Here is a 21,751-nt window from a genome sequence, read left to right on the forward strand (position 1 = left end):
GTGTGCATGGGAGTGTGTGTGTGTGCGTGTATGCATGTGTGTGTGTGTGTACGTGTGAGTGTGCGTGCATGTGTGTGCATGTGTATGTGAGTGTGTATGTGTGTGTGCGTGCGTGAGTGTGCGTGTGAGTTTGTGCGTGTGTGCATGGGAGTGTGAGTGTGTGCGTGAGTGTGTGTGTGTGAGTTTGTGCGTGTGGGCGTGTGTGCATGGGAGTGTGAGTGTGTGCGTGTGTGTGTGCGTGCATGTGTGTGTGTGTGTGTGTGTGAGAGTGCGTGTGTGTGTGTGAGTGTCTGTAAAAAAAAAGTCTGTAAACATAGGAACTATGTTAAGACTGCGTTTTAAGAACTAATTTAACCAACCAGCAGTAACCGAGTAGTAATCAGTCTTACTTCATGGATCTGAATCAGAAGACTAACTTGTCAGACTAGTGTAAGTGGTTTCTGGCTCTCAGGATCTGGTTTGACTCTAGTTTCTGTGTCTCCAGCAGGTTTACGCTCCTCGACCGCCGGACCCCCAGCGTGAGCGTCTGTCGCGCTTCCAGCCCACGTTCCCGTACCTCCCTCACGCCATCATCGACCTCCCGCCCACCATCTCTCTGTCAGACGGAGAGGAGCCTCCGCCGTACCAGGGCCCCTGTTCCCTTCAGCTGCGGGACCCGGAGCAGCAGCTGGAGCTCAACCGGGAGTCTGTCCGCGCGCCGCCCAACCGCACCGTGTTCGACAGTCCGCTCATCCCCGCCGAGGGCGCTCCGCCCGCCTACAGCGAGGTCATCGGTCACTACTACCACCCCACATCAGTGCCGCGGCTCGCACAGACTCAGTCCGCACCGCCGCCGCTGGTGCAGGGTGTGATCCACATCAGCCGCACGGACAGCAGAAACACACGCAAAGCCCAGCACGTCTAACACACACCACGATGCGGCTTCTCTTCTTCTTCCGTTGTTGCGTTCTCACTCAGACTTTCTATAAATATTTACGTGTTATTATTTGTCCTCGACTCTCTTAGTCTCTCTCTGTACTCTGACAACAAGCAAAAACCATTTCCTTTCAGCCCCTCTCCCCAGGCGATGGAGAACAGTCGGTCTTCCTTTTAGAAACATTAATCATCGCAGTTCCTCAGACGCTTCTGTTGAATGTGCATGACTTCCTCATGAGAGTCCTGCACAATATCTGATGCTTGTTTGGTTTGGAGAGAGCGGCTGTGTGTTGACTGTTCAGAGTTAATGTACGTGTGTGTATATAGGCTACTATATAAATATATCTACTCTACCGCTCAAAGTTTGGGATCAGTAAGACTTGTAATGTTTTTAAAGAAGTCTCTTCTGCTCATCAAAGCTGCATTTATTTGATTAAAAATACAGAAAAAAAACTGAAATCTTGCAAAATGTTATTAGAATATAAAATAATGGTTTCTATTTTAATATCCTTTAAAATATAATTTATTTCTGTGATGCAAAGCTGAATTTCCATCATCATTACTCCAGTATAAAGTGTCACATGATCTTCAGAAATCATTCTAATATGATGATTTATTATTAGAATTATCAATGGTGTGCTGCCAAATATTTTTGTGGAAACTGTGATACTTTTTTCAGATTCTTTGATGAATAAAAAGTTCAAAAGAACAGCATTTATTCAAAATATAAATCTTTTCTAACAATATAAATCTTAGCTATCACTTCTTAACAATGTAACACATCCTTGCTGAATAAAAGTTTGAATTTCTTTCTAAAAAAGAAAGAATAAAAATGTACTGACCCCAAACTTTTGAACTCTAGTGTATATTGTTAGAAAAGATTTCTATTTTAAATAAACGCTCTTCTTTTTAACTTTTTATTCATCAGAGAATCCTCAAAAAAGCAAAACAAAAAAAAAAACTAAAATCTGAAGCAGCAAAACTGTAATAAATCATCATATTAGAATGATTTCTGAAGATCATGTGACACTGAAGACTGGAGTAATGATGCTGAAAATACAGCTGCGCATCACAGAAATAAATTAGATTTTAATGTATATTAAAATAGAAAAACGTTATTTTACATCAAAATAATATTTCACAATATTACATTTTTTCCTGTATTTTTGATCAAATAAATGCAGCCTTGATGAGCAGAAGAAATTTCTTTAAAAAAACATTCAAAATCGTTCTGATCCCAAACTTGTGACCAGCAGTGTAAATATAAATAGAAAACTGAAAAAACATGATTTTAGAGTTATTTATATAAATGTCTAAAATTGCACTATTTTTAATATAACGATATGCAAGCCTCGGCTTGTGATCGGTCCACAGACGGTGTGAGAGTCCTGGGCGCTGGTTAATGATGAGTGTGAGTGAGTTAACTGGTTACTTCACAGCTCGACTGAACAGATCAGAATCAGCCGGATCTAGAGATCTAGATTGCCAGTGTAGGTTAATTCCAGAGCTTCAGTTTCTCAAATCTATTTGCCTTAATTTTATTTTAGATTCTAGAAATCTGAATTCACAATCACTGATGTGTGGAGCGTGAAGGATGTCTTCTGTCCGGCTGGGGTTCACATGCGGCGTCTCTTATAGCACTTTACAGATTCGTGGGAGGAAAACAATCGAGCAGCTGTAGCCACCGGATCCGTTCGGAGTAAACGAGCACTAAAGCAAACGAATATGCAAATGCTTCCTGATCGGACCACGCACGCAGAGCTGAAATCACATCATGGGATCCGGAACGATCTTGAGCTTCAGCAGGAGAGACAGCCGCTCTGATTCACTGAATCAATGAATCTTTAATTGAACACAGTTTCATTCACTCTGCGGGCCAATCCCATGATTCAGTCTGCGCTCGTCTGTCCGCTCCGGGAATATCGGGTCCGGTTTTGCTGTGTTCGCTCTTGCTCCGGAGGATCGCTGCTAACAGGAAGTCAACAGCTGGAGAGAGAAACTCGACCAGTTCTGTAAAACTAAACTAATGTAGTCTGAACTCTCATTCTTTTATTACTCTTTTAGATGTTCACAATGATTTATTTGACATTTTTGTAATAAATATTCCATTGGCCTTATGCAGACTTGAATCTAGCTGTTTAAATGGCAAACTAGTTAGTTGGTAACTAACTACTTTTTAAAATTATATTTTAGTCATAGATGTTCAGAATCATTCATTTGCCATTTTTATAACATATATCCCATATCACTTGGCCAAATCTGGCTGTTCAAATTCCAAATTAGTTAGTTGGTTAATTTAGCTTTTTTTTATTATTATAGTTTAGTTATGGATGTTCAGAAGTGGCATTTTTATAATAGATATTCCATATTATAAGTGAGTAATTCCAATATACTCTGCTAAATGCAGACTTTAATCTGACTGTATATTCAGATCTAGTTAGTTGTTAACTAACTAGCTGTGGGTCATTATATTTTAGTCACAGATGTTCAGAATCATTAGTTTGTTCCACATTATGACTGAAGTAATTGGCCAAATGCAAACTTTAATCTGATCGTGTAAATTCCAGACTGGTTAGTTGGTAACTAACTACCTGTGGGTTGTTATTTTTATTATATTTTAGTCACAGATGTTTGCCATTTTTATCATGTATATGTCCCGTGTTATAACTGGCCAAATGCAGACTTTAATTGGGTTGTTAAAATCTTAAACTAGTTAGTTGGTAACTGACTACCCGCGGGTCGTTCTCTCTCCAGCCTTAGTGTGATGTCACATGCCCCCCGTCAGCCAATCAGGAAGTGGCATTGTGTGCATGATGATGATGATGATGATGATGATGATGTAGTTTAGTGGAGAGAGCTGCAATAAACAGACTGTTTGCCTTTTGATAATGTAGTGTGTTGTTTAGATCAGACTAAAGATGTACTAGTTGTTCTTCTGTTATTGTTGCTTCTGTTAAAAGGTCATTTTTGCAGATTTGAGCTGTTCACTCGCCTTTTGCTTTAGTCACTCCGTCATCAGAGCTTGTCTTAGAGGCTCGTTAGTGTGAGAGCAGACTGAAGAAATGTGACGTGTGCCTTCCAGTCGCCAGTACAGACTCGTGTGTGTGTGTGTGTGTGTGTGTGTGTGTGTGTGTGTGTGTGTGTGTGTGTGTGTGAGAGAGCTCTGTTGCCTTCATGTTTGAAGCGCCCTGATGATTACATCTGGAATACGAAACATCTGCTTCAGAATGCATCTGATGCACTTTTGGTTTTGTGAAATTAAGCACAAATGACGGCTCTGGTTCACAGATGTCTGCTCATCTTCATGTTGCTTCGAGTTCATTTCACAGTCTGGATGAATGAGTTTCTGGGCTTTTAATCAGATCACTGAAGGCTTTCCATGTGAGAAGAGGCATTTCCAAAGAAGGACTTTCTCTCCAAGCCTTTGTCGGGGTGATGGAAGCTGTTGCACGGCTGTGGGTTGAACATGTGTCTGGACGCTCTCTGCGGCTGCAGTATGAACATATTTCCCTGACCCTAACTGTGCTTCAGATGTTCACGCCTCTTATCCTCAGTAACGAACGCTTACGTCTCACTCTTTTATTTTTATTTATATCAGATCCTGAAAGTGTTACCGTGTTTCTCTTTGGGACAGTGTCTATAACACACCATCTCATGCATTTCACTTAGCTGCCAATTAAACAAATAAAACATTTTATAAAATAATACACGTGCTGGTTGTTGTTTTTTTATTCCTCCTCTGTGTTCGTATACATATTAGTTTTGTGTGATTCGTGTATTTTGTGGTTTTAAGGAGAAGAAATGTTGATAAAATAAAATATATGAATACAAAGCACATCAGAAATAGACTTTTGTGCTGCTTTTGGAGAAGATTAATGTCTTCTTTCATCACACAGACGTCTTTAAGGATGGAGGTAAATGACCTCAAAATACAAAAGAATAGTTAAAAAAAAAATACTTATGTTTAGAAATGGAACAGTTCATTGAACCTTTAGACAAATAATAATAAAAAGGTTTGCGTGTGTGTTTTGGTTGAGTTCATATTTGACGCTCAGTCTGATAGAGTGAGAATATGGAGGAAAAACAGCTCAATTTTATTCAGAGACTCAAACTGAGCTGCAGATGCTGATATTTATATGTTTGTAATGTAAATCAGTGAGATCTTTCTAACAGTAGAGCAGAGACTGACATGAAGTGATCTAAATATCAGTCTGTGCTCTATATCTGCAGTAATGTGTCTCAGTGAGATGAGATGTAAATGATCCAAACATATAATGCAGTGATTGAGAGATGAAGAAATAAAGGCTCCTCAGAAGATGTGAGATGTTCTGGAGGCTTGTGAAGATCATTACTCCGCTGAGGAACAGTGAAAGTAAAGCTTCTGGAAAACAAACGCTCCTCAAAAGATCCTGATGATCAGATCTGAGACTCTAAAACATGATTGATGGAGAATCAAGTAAAGCTGAGCTGCTTCAGTCCAGTAAGAGTTCATCTGGAGATATTACTGCAGTTATTCTGACCTTTACTTGATCAAAATCACTCCAGATCTGACACCAGAAGCAGCAGCTGAAGCTGATTACACTAAAAGAGCTCTGACTGGATAAAACACTCTAAACTATCAACCAGAGACAGAAGACATGCAGGAGACTGAGTGAGAAACAGGTTTATCAGCAGAGTTTGATCATTTACAGCAGGCTCTATAGGGTTAATGACTGTCTGTCTTTTGTTCTTCTGTGTTTGTGTGTTTACAGCTACAGATCCAGCAGGTGGCGCTGTGAGACATCAGATCAGTCAGTGTGTGCTGCTGAACTTCAGGGTTTGTACAGGAGATGTCAGGCTCGTCTCAAGGATGATGTTCCTTATTTCAGGTTTTTTATTCAGTTCTAAAACCAGTTTCAGATCAGTGCAGTGAGTCTGTACGAGCAGGAGTCACTGCTTCTGTTCTGAACTCATCAGCTGCACATTTTAGCAAAGAATAATTTGCAAAACACAATAAAAATCAATAAGCATGGCTTGTGCCATCTGTTATTACTTTGGGTCGAGACACGTGTGATCACACTCAGACCAGACCAGACCAGACCAGACCAGACTCTAGATGTGTGTCTCATGATCCGTGAGATTGTTTAATGTCAAAGTCAAAGTCTATATGAACATAAATGGATTTACTGATGAATCTTGTGTAACAGCATTTAATAGATTCCTTTAATTCAATTTCAGTTTAAAGAACTTGATTGTGTTTACACACAGTATGCCACAGCATTATAAACAAAACAAGCAATGACAAGGAGAAGAAATATGCAATATTACAATAGCAATTAAATAATAAAAAATTATTAAAATAAGGTGATAAGTAATGAATAGAAATAAGATTTAAAAAATGCTAATTATATAATAAACTTCAAATTACTCTTGACTTTATTCCAATTACAGCTGATTCATTAATAAGTTGATCTTATTATTATTTATGCTTAATGAAGTATGATTGAAATGTTTTAGCCATAATTATTTAGTAGGAAAGTATAATAATATTTATGATTTTTGCCAAACACTGACAAAGTATTTCAAACTAAAATACAGGGTAAAATAAATAAATAAATATTAATAATAATAATAATAATAATAATAATAATAATAATAATAATAGTAATATATATATATATATATATATATATATATATATATATTTTTTTTTTTTTTTTTTTTTTTATTTTTTTTTTTTTTTTTTTTTTTTTTTTTTTTTTAACGGTAACTAAACTTAAGATTATTGGAGTATCTTTTACAAGAAAATATTGTTTCAGTTTTCATAATTACAAACTGTTTGTCTGTGATTATTTGTACATGTATGGTTCAGCTCTGGTGCAGCTGTGCTGGTTTAGCAGGTTAAGATCTGGAGATCCAGCTGTTTCCGGTTCAGACTGGTTAATGAAACGGTTTCTCTGTCAGTGCTTGAGCAACAGGCTTCTGCTCGGGTCACTCCAGCCGTGAATGTGCATCTGCTATCTGTTACTAGCACACACTCTTCATCCTCATCCTCATCATCATCGGTGTGAATGTGCTGAATCATGATGAACTGATGCACATGTGCTGAAGAGACACAAAACACATGTTCAGCAGCCAGAGAGAAGCAGCTTGAGCTCACATTAACTCAGTCTGCAGTTTCCAAACCAACACAGCTAATGTTCTCTCAAAACTATGAACAGACATCAGTAACGTTAATAGAGCGTTCACTCAATGTTCTCTGATCTTTAAACACACAGTTCACCCAAAAATTACAATTCTGTCATTAACTCGCTCTCAGGTTGTTCTAAACAAAAAGAAGATATTCTGAAGAATGTTGACGGAGCCCTGCGGAAGTCAGTGGAGACCATCAACTGCTCGGTTCCCAGTGTTCTTCAAAATATCTTCTTTTGTGTTCAACAGAAACTTATTCAGGTTTGGCACGACTAAACGATGACAGAAGTTTTATTTTTAGGTGAACGATCCGTTTAATAATGTTCTAAAAAACATTATTTATACATAATTTCTGGAATGTTTCAGTTGGACATGGTCACAAAGTAACATTCCCATAATGTTTGCAAAATAATAAAATGGAACGTTCCCCTTGATGCCGACTTTAACATTCGCATGACCAAGAAACAATGCTTTTTACACATTTCAGAGTCTGATGTTTCAGAGAAATAACATTTACACAGGAACGTTAGTAAAACGTTTTTAGAACATATTTTGTTAGCATCGCTGGAGAAGAGCGTGGATGTCTATTTAACTCATTTCTTTGCTTCAACTAGAGACTCCTTCAGAGGTTTGGACTCATAAACCTCACCTGGAGTGTTGAAATCTCTGATAAACAGTTATGGGGATGATAAGACATTATGGAAACTCTACTGTCCAGTAAAGAGGGCGAGAGGAACAGTGTGTTTCATACTACTGCTAGTACAGCTAGTTAATGTCCAAACAGCTCACTCTGATAAGAGCAGAAAAACATGTTGTTGTTCTTGAAGGGTTTGGTCTTCACCTCGACGTGTGTCTGTTCTTCTGTCAGACAAACATCATATATCACCGTTTCCATCCGTTTGCTTCAACTCAATCTGATCATATCTGTCCATCAGACAGATTTCTGCACTCAAAAAATCTTTTATAATCTAATTACATCTATTTAGATAATCTTATTTATTTATAAATCAAAATGCATTTATTCAAATCGCTTAGAATCAGCATAAATTTGTTGACTGTGAAAACATTTACATTCCTTCACATGATAAGCATGGACATGACTGTACGAAAACTCAACAGTTATGAAAACTTTATTACTTAATGTTCTCTGAATGTTCAAAATGACTAAATGATTTTAAACGTCTTTCTCTTGATTATAGGAATCTTAAGAGAGAATTACATTGTATCACTTTGCAAACATGAAAATGTTACTTTTGAATGTTTTCTGAACCTTCTGAAATAAAACATCCAGCTAAAATGTTTTAGAAGAAAACCTTTTATTAGTTGTATTACAGAAATCATTCATGTGACAGATATGATCACATTAAGTTTATCCGTTCGTTCATATTAAAACTGTGTAATCCAGATGAATGGAAATTTTACATGCACTTCAAATACACAAATGTTCAGTTTAGGTGTTTATTGTTAAATCAAAGAAAGCTGCAGAGATCGTTCAGATTTTAGAGGTTGATTTGTGAATTCTTCAGGACAAATGAGATGACATTTCATTGGCTAGCTGTTAAATGTTGGTTGATCACTTCAGATATTTTAATAATCAGATAAAGCAGTGCAGAGCAGAGTTATGTAATGAAGGAGTGAATGGATGGACTCTGCTGCTCTTTGCTCTGGTTTCTGTTCTCTAGAGAGACTGTGGTTGGCAGCAGCACAAGTGGAGCGTCAGCGGCTCGTCCTGACGTTATGTGAGGCTCAGGCCTGAGAACATGCCCCTGTTACCCAGCATGCTCTGCTGCGGACTGATAACGCTCAGCTTTGAAGTCTGTGATTCTGCTGTTGAGAAACGCGTGAGCAGTCGTCACATCCAGCTCTATCACTCACACGAGCAAATACGACCAAACGACTGAACGTTACGCAAACGTGTGACGAGCGTCAGCTGATGGACACTGAGCTTCACGCCGAGGTCAGGGACCTCTGGAGCCTCCAGCAGAGCCGCAAGATTACTCACAGTCATTCAAATGATAAAATACACTACCGGACACAAGTTTGGGATCAGAACGATTTTTAATGTTTTTTACAAGAGGTTCTTCTGCTCATCAAAGCTGCATTTATTTGATCAAATATACAGGAAATATTATTATGATGTAAAATAATGTTTTTCTATTTTAATATACATTAAAATCTAATTTATTTCTGTGATGTGCAGCTGTATTTTCAGCATCATTACTCCAGTCTTCAGTGTCACATGATCTTCAGAAATCATTCTAATACTGATTTATTACAGTTTTGCTGCTTCAGATTTTTTTGGAACCTGGTTAAAATTTTTTTTTTTTAGGATTCTTTGATGAATAAAAAGTTAAAAAGAAGAGCATTTATTTAAAATAGAAATCTTTTCTAACAACACAAAATATAAAAAAAAAGTTTGGTCATCACAACATTATTATTCTTTCTTAAATTTGAAAGAAATTCAAACTTTTATTCAGCAAGGATGTGTTACATTGTTAAGAAGTGATAGCAAAGATTTATATTGTTAGAAAAGATTTATATTTTGAATAAATGCAGTTCTTGTGAACTTTTTATTCATCAAAGAATCCTGAAAAAAGTATTTGGCAGCACAACATTGATAATTCTAATAATAAATCAGCAAATTATAATTATTTTTTTATTGATCGTGTGACACTTTATCCTGGAGTAATGATGATGGAAATTCAGCTTTGCATCACAGAAATAAATTATATTTTAAAGGATATTAACATAGAAACCATTATTTTATTTTGTAATAACATTTTGGAAGATTACTATTTTATTTTCTGTATTTTTGATCAAATAAATGCAGCCTTGATGAGCAGAAGAGAGTTTTACTGATTTTGACCGGTAGTGTTTGTGTGCAACATAACACGCATCATATTTCTTTACTATTCTTTCACTGCAGAAAGAACTGTAATAAACAAAACAAAACAAAAAATGTATTAGTCCCATCAATAAATAAATAATATTTTTTCCTAATTTACTCTTGTTGTTTTCAATAAAACATTATCTTGAATAAGTATTAAAACATTGCTTGAGTAAATATTAAGTGAAAGTTTTCCACTGTAAAAATGACATGATTTTAAAACAAAACAAACTTGTAGTTAATCTCAGAGAAGGCCTTGCTTTGTATATTATGAATATAGTTAGCTTGTTGCTTTTGTTCCACTTCACCAATTCAGATAAAAGCATCTGCTAAATGCATGTGAATGTAAGTGTTACTTAATAACATGAATGTGTTGACAAGTTCAGAAATGAGCAGCTTTGTTAACTCCAGCTGAAATAACATTTTAAACCTGCAGAAAGTTGAAGTTCTTATTTAATAGTTTGTTGATGTTAGATATGCTTTTATCACCAGTGACTATTTCACATTGATATCTAATACTTCTGATCTGAATCCCTGTGAGAGTTCTGAATGTGTGGGGGCGTGTCCTTCAGTCAGGGACGCTGTGATTGGTTGATGTTCTGGCATTCCTCTGCTCTTCTTCAGGTAGTTTCTGAATCATCCTGACAGCTTCAGAGCGCCGTGTCACCATAATCATCAATCTGTGATCTTCCAACATCATGTATTCAGAGAAATCAACTTAAATCAAAGTCTCTTATATTCCAGTATCAGTTCAGACTCTGATGGACATGATGAGAACATCTACTGACTGATGAAGGTCAGCTGCTCGTGTTTCTTGTAAATTTCAGACTTTTTAAGACCAAGTAAAGAGAATGTATCCTTAACCATCCCAAACACTAGAATATGAAAAAAAATGTTTATTGCAAGTGCTGCTCTTTTTCAGGATTGTTGTCAAGATTTTTAAATCAAGATATCTTTACTGGAGAAACAACATTTTTTAGGAACTCTTGTTGAAAGTGATCCAATCAAAGGGAAAGCAAGTTTTCACTCCACACACACATACCCAATAAACAGAGAAATCAACTTAATTCAAAGGGAAAGCAAGTTTTCATTCCTCACTGACAGACTTCATACACGTATCTCCAGTAAATACATCTTGATTTAAAGATGTTTAGTGCTGGAAAACAAGACTGAAACACAGAGGAAGAGATTCATGTTTTGCCACGACTTTCAGACTTTCTGCTCTGGTTTAAGAGCTTTTTAAGGTTTTATATTAAGTAATTATAAAAGAATTCTTTTTAATATCAAACCGTTTTCTCTTAAACCTTTCCGCTGTGTTTGTAGTTATTTTTGAGATCTTCATTAGTTTAATAATAGAAGTAATTACATCCAAAAACTGATGAACTTATCAAACTGTAAACATTTTGTCAAAAGCCAAGTTATTTAAAATGTTAGAGAAAAACACAACACTGGATATTTGTTTAAATAACTTTATTAATATCTTGGAAGACTGACATCAAAAGTCATGGAAATACAAAAATAATTTAAGACACTTAGAAAAATGAAATGCTTAAACTGTTTAAAGTTATTGGCTATAAAGTGTCCAGCTGAATATAAATGTGGACATTTTGCATCATCAATAAATTATAAGGCTAAATAACAAACGGTCCTTCCTCATGTCTTCATGTATCATAGATGTCCTCAATTTAAGAGCTCAGATCAGCTTCTGATCGCAGAGACGGGCTACAAATCTCTAAAAGAGGAGTTCTTATGTCTGATGAACAGATTTCGTCTCTGGACCGAGTGTTTGTCACAGACGTCTGACTCTCTGCTCCAGCAGCTCCAGCTGTCTCTGCATCTCTCCGGGCAGGTCTTCGTTCACCTCGCGCTGGAAGTACGCTCTGATGTCCTCCACCTCCTGCGTCCAGAAGTCTGCTGAGATGCTGAAGAGCTCGCTGAGGTCCAGGTCCTCCGGCAGGCCGCGGAGGTTCAGAGCGCCGGCCGAGGGAACGAACCCGACCGCGGTGGACACCGCTCCGGCCTCGCCGTCGATCCTGCCGAACATCCACTCCAGCACACGGATGTTCTCTCCGTATCCGGGCCACAGGAAGCGTCCGGAAGAGCTCTTGCGGAACCAGTTGACGTGGAAGATCTTGGGCAGCTTGGCGTCGGGCCGCTGCTCCATACTCAGCCAGTGAGACAGATACTGACCGAAGTTATAGCCGAAGAACGGACGCATGGCGAAGGGGTCGTGCATGATCACCTTCCCTGAATAACACACACAAAAGTGTCATTTATTTGCTTTAACACAACAACAACACATAAGAGTGCATTGGTGCCGATTTTGATTAATTTGATACATTTTAATTTCTCTGCACGGCATCATGGGCAATGTAGTTTTTCACTACATATTCTGCTGTTAAACTATTTTAAAAACAAGTTGAAATAATGTGAACAAAGGGCTTCAGCAAAAGCGTATGCCATTGATGAACAACCTCTGAGCTCTCAGTAGTTGATTAAAAACCCTCTGGAGAAAATGCGTGAGCTTTTACTCTGTCATCTCACCGTTGTGCTCAGCGGCCGCCGTGGCTTCGGATCTCATCGCGGCTCCCACAAACACTCCGTGAGCCCAGCTGAAGGCCTCGTACACCAGAGGGACCCCCTGCGGACGCCGACCGCCGAAGATCACCGCCTCGATGGGGACGCCTTCCGGAGACTCCCACTGCGGGTCGATGATGGGACACTGAGCGGCCGGCGTGCAGAAGCGTGAGTTGGGATGAGCGCAGGGTTCTCCTGGAGGACACACGCAGAACGTGAGGAGCAGGACGAGACCAGGACCAGAAGCAATGAGACCGAGACCTACCGTCCTCCGGCGTCCAGCGCTGGTTCTTCCAGGAGGTCAGCGTCACACCGGCCGGCAGATCCTCGTCCATGCCCTCCCAGTACACGCCGCCCTCGCTGGTCTCGGCCACGTTGGTGAAGATGGTGTTCTGGCGGATGGTGGCCATGGCGTTGGGGTTGGTCTTGGTGGAGGTTCCTGGGGCCACACCGAAGAAGCCGTTCTCTGGGTTGATGGCTCTGAGATTGCCTCAAACACGACAACAGAGACATCAAAGAATGAGCAAAAGCATCACTATATGGTGTGATGTGTTTGAGCATCACTGATCTGTACCTTCTTTGTCAAACTTCATCCAGGCGATGTCGTCTCCGACACACTCCACCTTCCAGCCCGGCAGCGACGGCTTCATCATGGCCAGGTTGGTCTTTCCACAGGCGCTCGGGAACGCTGCCGCGAAGTACTTCTTCTGTCCCGCCGGGTTAGTGATGCCCAGAATCTACAGGAACACATAACACATATAAGTCAATCTTCATTCAATAAATCATTATTCTCATGCTTTTTCACATTAAAGCAGTTATGCCTCTGCAGATATTTACCTCCTAATTCTTTTTTGCATTCAGTTTTAATGCATTTAGTTTACATTTATGCATTTGGCAGCCAAAGTGCATTCAAGCTGTGTATTTATTTATTTGATTCATCTGTTTTTGCAAGAAATCTAATTATATTATTTTGCTTTGCATGATCCTATCCACCTTATTTTTAACATATTAGCAGGTGCAGACATTTGTAGCATGTAAGAGGCTTTCCAGGTTTAAAAAAGCCAGTTTTGAAGCTTAAAATTGCAAACTGGTATTTCTTTTTAATTATACAATTCTTATATTATTTTAATTTATTTAAATGTATTTAAAATGTTTATATATATATATATATATATATATATATATATATATATATATATATATACATTTGGCACTGATATTTCAGACTAATTCTGTTAAGGCTCATCTGGATGTGGTCAGTGCTGGTCTGAGTCTGTTTCTAGCTGTGTTTCTGACTGACCAGCATGTGTTCGGCCAGCCAGCCCTCCTCTTTAGCGATGCGGGACGCGATACGGAGAGCGAAGCACTTCTTCCCCAGCAGAGAGTTTCCTCCGTATCCGCTGCCGAACGACACGATCCTCCTCTGGTCAGGGATGTGAGCGATGAGCGTGAGGTCCGGGTTACACGGCCAGTTATTGACCAGCGGCTCTAAAGACAGAACATGAGGGTCAGTTTCTACTGTGAAGGACTGATGGGGAGTCAGACGGGTGAATGATGAGCTCTTACTGTGGAGTGGCAGCGGGCAGCCCACCGAGTGCAGACACCTCACGAACTCTCCGCTCTCCAACGCGGTCAGCACGGCTTTACCCACGCGGCTCATGATCCTCATGCTGGCCACCACATACGGAGAGTCGGTCAGCTCCACGCCGATCTTAGAGAGCGGAGAGCCCACGGGGCCCATGCTGAACGGGATCACGTACATCACACGACCTGCACACACACACACACACACGCTCTTAACATCACGTGACGGCACAGAATCACTGCAGCCTGAGCGTCTGCTGCTTCTCTACCTTTCATGCATCCCGGGAAGCGCAGGTTCATGGCTTTGTCCCATTCCTCCGGGGACATCCAGCGTCCGAGCTGACTGACGCCGCCGTCTCTCCGAGAGGGAACCGTGTCTCTCCGCTCCGCCGTCACGATCACCGTCTTACTCTCCACACGAGCCACGTCCCGCGGGTCTGTGCGCGCCAGCCAGCTGCAAACACACAACTCACACATCACTGAGTCACATCAAATCACTCTTTCCTGGAGATCAAACTCAGATTTTGAGTACAGTGATATCTAACCTTCATTTCGGTCATTTTGACCCAGAGAGGATTATATTTTTTTCTGAAGATGCTTGTTAATCACATTGGACTAAAATGTACTGACTTTGCTCACACATGGCAGAACAACTTTAAAATACTTTAATATTTGTACTTCTTGGTATCCCCCCCCCACACCTTGTTACACTTGTGGTGTTCCTGATCAAAAATGATTGGCATGCAAAAAATTGCTTATAAATGTCTTATTATGCTATATTATTGTGAAATTTTGTATCAACTTTAATCACAGGTTTTGTTTCTTTTTGGAGCTGATTGGTCATAAGCATCACTGATCCGAGCTCAAACCTCAGTTTATGAGTTAATATTGCCAAAATTATCCACAAAGAAACACAAAACCGGTGCTAATGGAAAGAACACAAGTTGATAAAAAGATTGAATTCAATATTTGGTGATAATACAACATAATGAGAGATCTACAAGCTATTTTTTAAAAAGTCGGGCTGGTCAGTTTTGACCAGGAGCACATTTTTTTAGCACAGCACAAGTTTCCGAGCCCTAGTGAAGTATTACTGATTAATCAGTATCTGACAGCACTGTATACTGGCCAGAGTAATCAGGAGTATTTCAGGAGTGTGTGTGTGTTTCTATCAGTGCTTTAGAATCCGAACAAGAAACGCTGTTTAAATAAGATCAGTTTTAAGACTTTATTTTGGAAGCACAAAGCTGCTTCATCCGACAGAGTCTTGTTGTCAAATATAAAAAAGCAGTTTTTTATATATACTCTTTTCCTCACAATTTTGAGTTTATATCTTAAAGCACTAGATTTTTTTCAGGTTTATAAGTTTCAGGTTTATTTATTTTTTTTGACTTTATGTCACAGTTCTCAGAGCTGTGAGGGAAAAAGTCAGAATGGTGAGATTAAAAGCAGCTGTGGCGCAAACAGGCTTCCACATCCTCCAGAGTTGAGCGAGAGTGTGATTAAATGCAGCAGTGATTTCTGCTTCTGTTGTGTGTGTGTGTGTGTGTGTGTGTGTGTGTGTGTGTGTGTGTGTGTGTGTGTGTGTGTGTGTGTGTGTGTGAGATTGTACCAGTCGCTGTATTTGCCGAGTCTCTTGATGACTCCCTGCTCCTCCAGGAGACGCAGGATGGAGCGGTTCTCCTCCTCGGAGCCGTCACAGATGTGCAGAGCGTCCGGCTGACACAGACTCACGCTGCTCTCGATGAACTCTCGCAGGGACGAGCTCAGAGACGCCAGATCTCCCTGCAGCACACGAGCACTGGGCTGCTTCCCAGACTGCAGCTGAGGAGGCATGATGCTGAGAGAGCCTTTACCGCGGTAAACACACAGAGGAGTCCAGGGGCCACACCGAAGCCTACAGCACAAACACACAGAGCAGCTTCTGAAAAACACTGTTTTTCAAAAACACATACATGCTGTAAAATATCATTAAATTATTAATATGAAATTTAAATATTCAATACAGTACAGAAATAATGTTAATAGAGAATACGACACAAGTTTTACCTTCAGTGTAACAGAAGTGAGTTGATTGAGCAGCTCTTCATCAGTCAGTGAGGATGAGGAGGGTCATCAGTGTTCTGCTCACTGTGTGGACGCTCAGTCTTATATATACAACACACACACACACACACACCTTTGACCCGCTCCGGTGTGATGCAACAGTGTAACAGGCAGCATCGCGCGGTGACGTCACGCGCGGCTCCGGCGCTGATTGGTCGGTGAGCTGGAGGCTCGCCTGGACTCTTGCTCAGCACCGACTGCGATTAAAGACACTTGATCGTGTGATGAATTATTCAAACATGAGCGTTCATATCATGTTATAATAACATACTGCCTGTGTTTGCATGCATTTAACACAATGTCTGTCATGTGTGTTTCTAAATAAGTGTGCAGATTTCCCTTATCAGATAAACGTTCAGATAAAGTGAGCTGATTGTCGCTGTTGGACAGTGTTATTCCTGCTTCCTGCTTGCCGTGCTGCTGTTTTGTGATCGTAGCTCCGTGTAGCTTTGTTTTTCTGTAGAATCTTTATATTACTATCACGCTCTGTTGTTTAAAGTGATAAAATATAACTTAATTCCCACCATATTTCTGATATTATCTATCAATCTAATCTGATTAATTTGATCGTTCACTTTTATTTTAAATCCGTGAGTGCAGTGCACCTGCATCGCGTTAGCACTCGTTAGCTTGTCGTTAGCGTTTCCATTTGTGCCTATCGCAGTTTTCTTTCCTCCTCTCCTTTCTCTCGTTACTCTCTCTCTCCGGTTTTCACAAGTTCATCAAACAACTGTGGTAAGAATTTTTCATCAAGCACGGTGAGTAATGGCTTCTCCTGCTATTGTTATTTGCACTGCTTGCCACATGTATAGTTTATCTATCTCTGTCGGCGACGAGGGATTCACATGTGATAAATGCAGGGAAATAGTTAGACTGACAGAGAAGATTTCAGAATTAGAGACACGCATCCAAACTTTAATTGAGGACAGTAAGAATGTGAGGGCTCTAGATATGGCTTTGGATGCGTCTAGCTCAGGGAGTCCTGTACATTGTTCGGTTTCGGTAACAGGGCCTTTGCAGCAGGGCAACTGGGTGACTGTGAGGCGGCATAGTCGTGGGTCTAAACACCACTCTTCTGTTCCGATCAAAACATTAAACAGGTTCTCCCCACTCAGTGATGCACCCACTGAGAAACCTGATGAAAGTGCTCTAGTTATTGGCGATTCTATTGTACGGAACGTGAAAATAGAGACACCAGCCACCATAGCCCAATGTTTACCGGGAGCCAGAGCGCCTGATATCTTAGCAAATTTAAAATTGCTGGCTAATGCTAAACGTAAATACAGTAAGATTGTTATTCACGCCGGTGCTAATCATATCAGACTTCCACCACTCGGAGATCACTAAAAATAACATTAAAGAGGTGTGTGAACTTGCAAGCAGGATGTCAGACACTGTAATATGCTCTGGTCTCCTCCCTGCTTACCGTGGTGATGCGATGCACAGCAGATTGTAATCACTCAGTGGCTGGATGTCTAAGTGGTGCCCGCAGAATAACAACAGGTAACTGTTTCATAGACAATTGGACAAGCTTTTGGGGTAGACCTGACCTGTTGAAAAGAGATGGTCTTCATCCCTCCTGGGTGTGGTGCCGCTCTTCTTTCTAGAAATATGGCACATAGTCTTAGAGTTTGTACTTGACTAACTGGGGCCCAGGTCAGGAAGCAGACAGACTGGCTAAACCGATCGTCTGCTAGCCGCCTCCAGTCACAGAAGTCACAGAAGTCAGTTAATTCTCAGCACATAGAGACTCTTTCACCTAGATATCACACTATAGAGACTGTGTCTGTTCCCCGGGCTAGAAAATACAAAAAATGTCCAAACCAATTTAAGAGCAACAATTTAATTGAGGTTCAACAAATAAAAAACAGATGCAATACGGATAAACAAATGATAAAGCTTGGCTTATTGAATATCAGGTCCCTTTCTACGAAAGCACTTTTTGTAAATAATATGATCACTGATCATAATCTAGATGCACTCTGTTTGACAGAAACCTGGCTAAAACCTGATGATTATATTATTTTAAATGAGTCTACACCCCAAGATTACTGTTATAAACATGAGCCACGTCCAAAAGGTAAAGGGGGAGGTGTTGCTTCAATTTATAACAATGTTTTCAGGATTTCTCAGAGGGCAGGCTTCAAGTATAACTCGTTTTAAGTATTGGTGCTTAATATAACATTATCCAGAGAAACAAATGTTAATGATAAATCCCCTGTGATGTTTGTACTGGCTACTGTATACAGGATACCAGGGCACCATACAGACTTTATTAAAGAGTTTGGTGATTTTACATCCGAGCTAGTGCTGGCTGCAGATAAAGTTTTAATTGGTTGGTGATTTTAATATCCATGTTGATAATGAAAAAGATGCATTGGGATCAGCATTTATAGACATTCTGAACTCTATTGGGGTTAGACAACACGTCTCAGGACCTACTCATCGTCGAAATCATACTCTAGATTTAATACTGCCACATGGAATTGATGTTGATGGTGTTGAAATTATGCAGCCAAGCGATGATATCTCAGATCATTATTTAGTTTTGTGCAAACTTCATATAGCTAAAACTGTAAATTCCACTTCTTGTTACAAGTATGGTAGAACCATCACTTCTACCACAAAAGACTGCTTTGTAACTAATCTTCCTGATGTATCCCAATTCCTTAGCATATCCAAAACCTCAGAACAACTTGATGATGTAACAGAAACTATGGACTCCCTCTTTTCTAGCATTTTAAATACAGTTGCTCCTTTACGCTTAAGGAAGGTTAAGGAAAACAGTCTGACACCGTGGTGTAATGAGCACACTCGCACCCTAAAGAGAGCAGCCCGGAAAATGGAGCGCAGCTAGAGGAAAACAAAACTAGAAGTATTTCGTATTGCTTGGAGGGAAAGTAACCTATCTTACAGAAAAGCATTGAAAACTGCTAAATCTGATTACTTTTCGTCTCTTTTAGAAGAAAACAAACATAACCCCAGGTATTTATTCAATACAGTGGCTAAATTAACGAAAATTAAAGCATCAACAAGTGTTGACATTTCTCAACATCACAGCAGTAATGACTTTATGAACTACTTTACTTCTAAGATCGATACTATTAGAGATAAAATTGTAACCATGCAGCCATCAGCTACAGTATCACATCAGACAGTTCACTATAGATCCCCTGAGGAACAGTTCCACTCATTCTCTACTATAGGAGAGGAAGAATTGTATAAACTTGTTAAAATCATCTAAACCAACAACATGTATGTTAGACCCTATTCCATCTAAGCTCCTAAAAGAGGTGCTTCCAGAAGTCATAGATCCTCTTCTGACTTTTATTAATTCCTCATTGTTATTAGGATATGTCCCAAGTACCTTTGAACTGGCTGTTATTAAGCCTCTCATCAAAAAACCACAACTTGACCGCAAAGAACTAGTTAATTATAGACCGATCTCGAATCTCCCTTTTCTTTCAAAGATACTAGAAAAGGTAGTATCCTCACAATTATATTCCTTCTTAGAGAAAAATGGCATCTGTGAGGATTTCCAGTCAGGATTTAGACCGTATCATAGTACTGAGACTGCTCTCCTTAGAGTTACAAATGACCTGCTCTTATCATCTGATCGTGGTTGTATCTCTCTATTAGTGCTATTGGATCTTAGTGCTGCGTTCGACACTATTGACCACACTATTCTTTTGCATAGACTAGAACACTTTGTTGGCATAAATGGAAGTGCATTAGCATGGTTTAAATCGTACTTATATGATCGCCATCAATTCGTAGCAGTGAATGAAGAGGTATCATATCGTTCACAAGTGCAGTATGGAGTACCGCAAGGCTCAGTACTAGGGCCGTTACTCTTCACGCTCTATATTTCACCCTTGGGAGATATCATCAGGAAACACGGTGTTAGCTTTCACTGTTATGCTGATGATACTCAGCTCTATATTTCTTCGCGGCCTGGCGAAACATACCAATTTGAAAAACTAACGGAATGCATAGTCGATATAAAAAACTGGATGACGAGTAATTTCTTACTGCTAAATTCTGAAAAAACAGAGGTGTTAATTATAGGGCCAAAAAAGCTCTGCATGTAATGACCTAGAACGCTGTCTAAGCCTTGATGGCTGCTCTGTCAATTCTTCGTCATCAGTTAGGAACCTAGGTGTGCTATTTGATAGCAACCTTTCCTTAGAAAGCCACGTTTCTAGCATTTGTAAAACTGCATTTTTCCATCTCAAAAATATATCTAAATTACGGCCTATGCTCTCAATGTCAAATGCAGAAATGTTAATCCATGCGTTTATGACCTCAAGGTTAGACTATTGTAATGCTCTATTGGGTGGTTGTTCTGCACGCTTAGTAAACAAACTCCAGTTAGTCAAAAATGCAGCAGCTAGAGTTCTTACTAGAACCAGGAAGTATGATCATATTAGCCCGGTCCATGTCAACACTGCACTGGCTCCCTATCAAACATCGTATAGATTTTAAAATCTTGCTTATTACTTATAAAGCCCTGAATGGTTTAGCACCTCAGTATTTGAATGAGCTCTTGTTACATTATAGTCCTCCACGTCCGCTCCGTTCTCAAAACTCTGGCAATTTGATAATACCTAGAATATCAAAGTCAACTGCAGGCAGCAGATCCTTCTCCTATTTAGCGCCCAAAAACTCTGGAATAACCTACCTAACATTGTTCGGGAGGCAGACACACTCTTGCAGTTTAAATCTAGATTAAAGACCCATCTCTTTAACCTGGCTTACACATAACATACTAATACACTTCTAATATCCAAATCCGTTAAAGGATTTTTAGGCTGCATTAATTAGGTAAACCGGAACCGGGAACACTTCCCATAAGACCCGATGTACTTGCTACATCGTTAGAAGAATGGCATCTACGCTCATATTAGTCTGTTTCTCTCTTACTCCGAGGTCACCGTAGCCACCAGATCCAGTCTGTATCCAAGTCAGAGGGTCACTGCAGTCACCCGGATCCAGTATGTATCCAGCCCAGATGGTGGATCAGCACCTAGAAAGGACCTCTACAACCCTGAAAGACAGCGGAGACCAGGACTAGAGCCCCAGAGACAGATCCCCTGTAAAGACCTTGTTTCAGACGACCACCGGGACAAGACCACAGGAAACAGATGATTCTTCTGCACAATCTGACTTTGCTTCAGCCTGGAATTGAACTGCTGGTTTCGTCTGGTCAGAGGAGAACTGGCCCCCCGACTGAGCCTGGTTTCTCCTAAGGTTTTTTTTCTCCATTCTGTCACTGATGGAGTTTTGGTTCCTTGCCGCTGTCGCCTCTGGCTTGCTTAGTTGGGGACACTTCATTTACAGCGATATCGTTGACTTGATTGCAAATTATTGCACAGATACTATTTAAACTGAACTGAGCTGCATGATGACATCGCTGAATTCAATGATGAACTGCCTTTAACTGTCATTTTGCATTATTGACACTGTTTTCCTAATTAATGTTGTTCAGTTGCTTTGACGCAATCTTTTTTG

General features: G+C 39.9%; 2 protein-coding genes across 4 annotated transcripts in view; one reads left to right on the forward strand and one right to left on the reverse strand.

The window, feature by feature from the left end:
• Window positions 1-1,354, forward strand: part of pmepa1 (prostate transmembrane protein, androgen induced 1) — a 3,891-nt gene extending 2,537 nt beyond the window's left edge. The window contains exon 3 of one of the 2 annotated variants that reach the window (XM_042759000.1): window positions 485-1,354. In XM_042759000.1, the coding sequence (XP_042614934.1) occupies window positions 485-904 (420 nt within the window). In that variant the 3' untranslated portion in view covers window positions 905-1,354. The remainder of the gene's footprint in view (window positions 1-484) is intronic. The other variant, XM_042759003.1, reaches the window with a different exon arrangement.
• Window positions 1,355-11,661: 10,307 nt separating this feature from the next.
• Window positions 11,662-16,327, reverse strand: pck1 (phosphoenolpyruvate carboxykinase 1 (soluble)). Of its 2 annotated transcripts, XM_019080165.2 has the most exons (9): window positions 16,184-16,327; window positions 15,747-16,031; window positions 14,404-14,588; window positions 14,117-14,320; window positions 13,851-14,038; window positions 13,125-13,287; window positions 12,816-13,040; window positions 12,518-12,745; window positions 11,662-12,220 (listed from the first exon to the last, which is right to left on the reverse strand). In XM_019080165.2, the coding sequence occupies exons 2-9, from the start codon at window positions 15,968-15,970 to the stop codon at window positions 11,763-11,765; spliced, it is 1,875 nt and encodes a 624-aa protein (XP_018935710.1). In that variant the 5' UTR covers window positions 15,971-16,031; window positions 16,184-16,327; the 3' UTR covers window positions 11,662-11,762. The 2 variants fall into 2 exon arrangements, with proteins under 2 accessions (XP_018935710.1, XP_042614938.1); XM_042759004.1 differs by lacking the exon at window positions 16,184-16,327 and having other exon boundaries at window positions 15,747-16,043.
• Between the last annotated feature and the right edge of the window lie 5,424 nt (window positions 16,328-21,751).

Source organism: Cyprinus carpio, chromosome A6 (assembly GCF_018340385.1).
Source record: "Cyprinus carpio isolate SPL01 chromosome A6, ASM1834038v1, whole genome shotgun sequence".
Classification (NCBI taxonomy): Eukaryota; Metazoa; Chordata; class Actinopteri; order Cypriniformes; family Cyprinidae; genus Cyprinus; species Cyprinus carpio.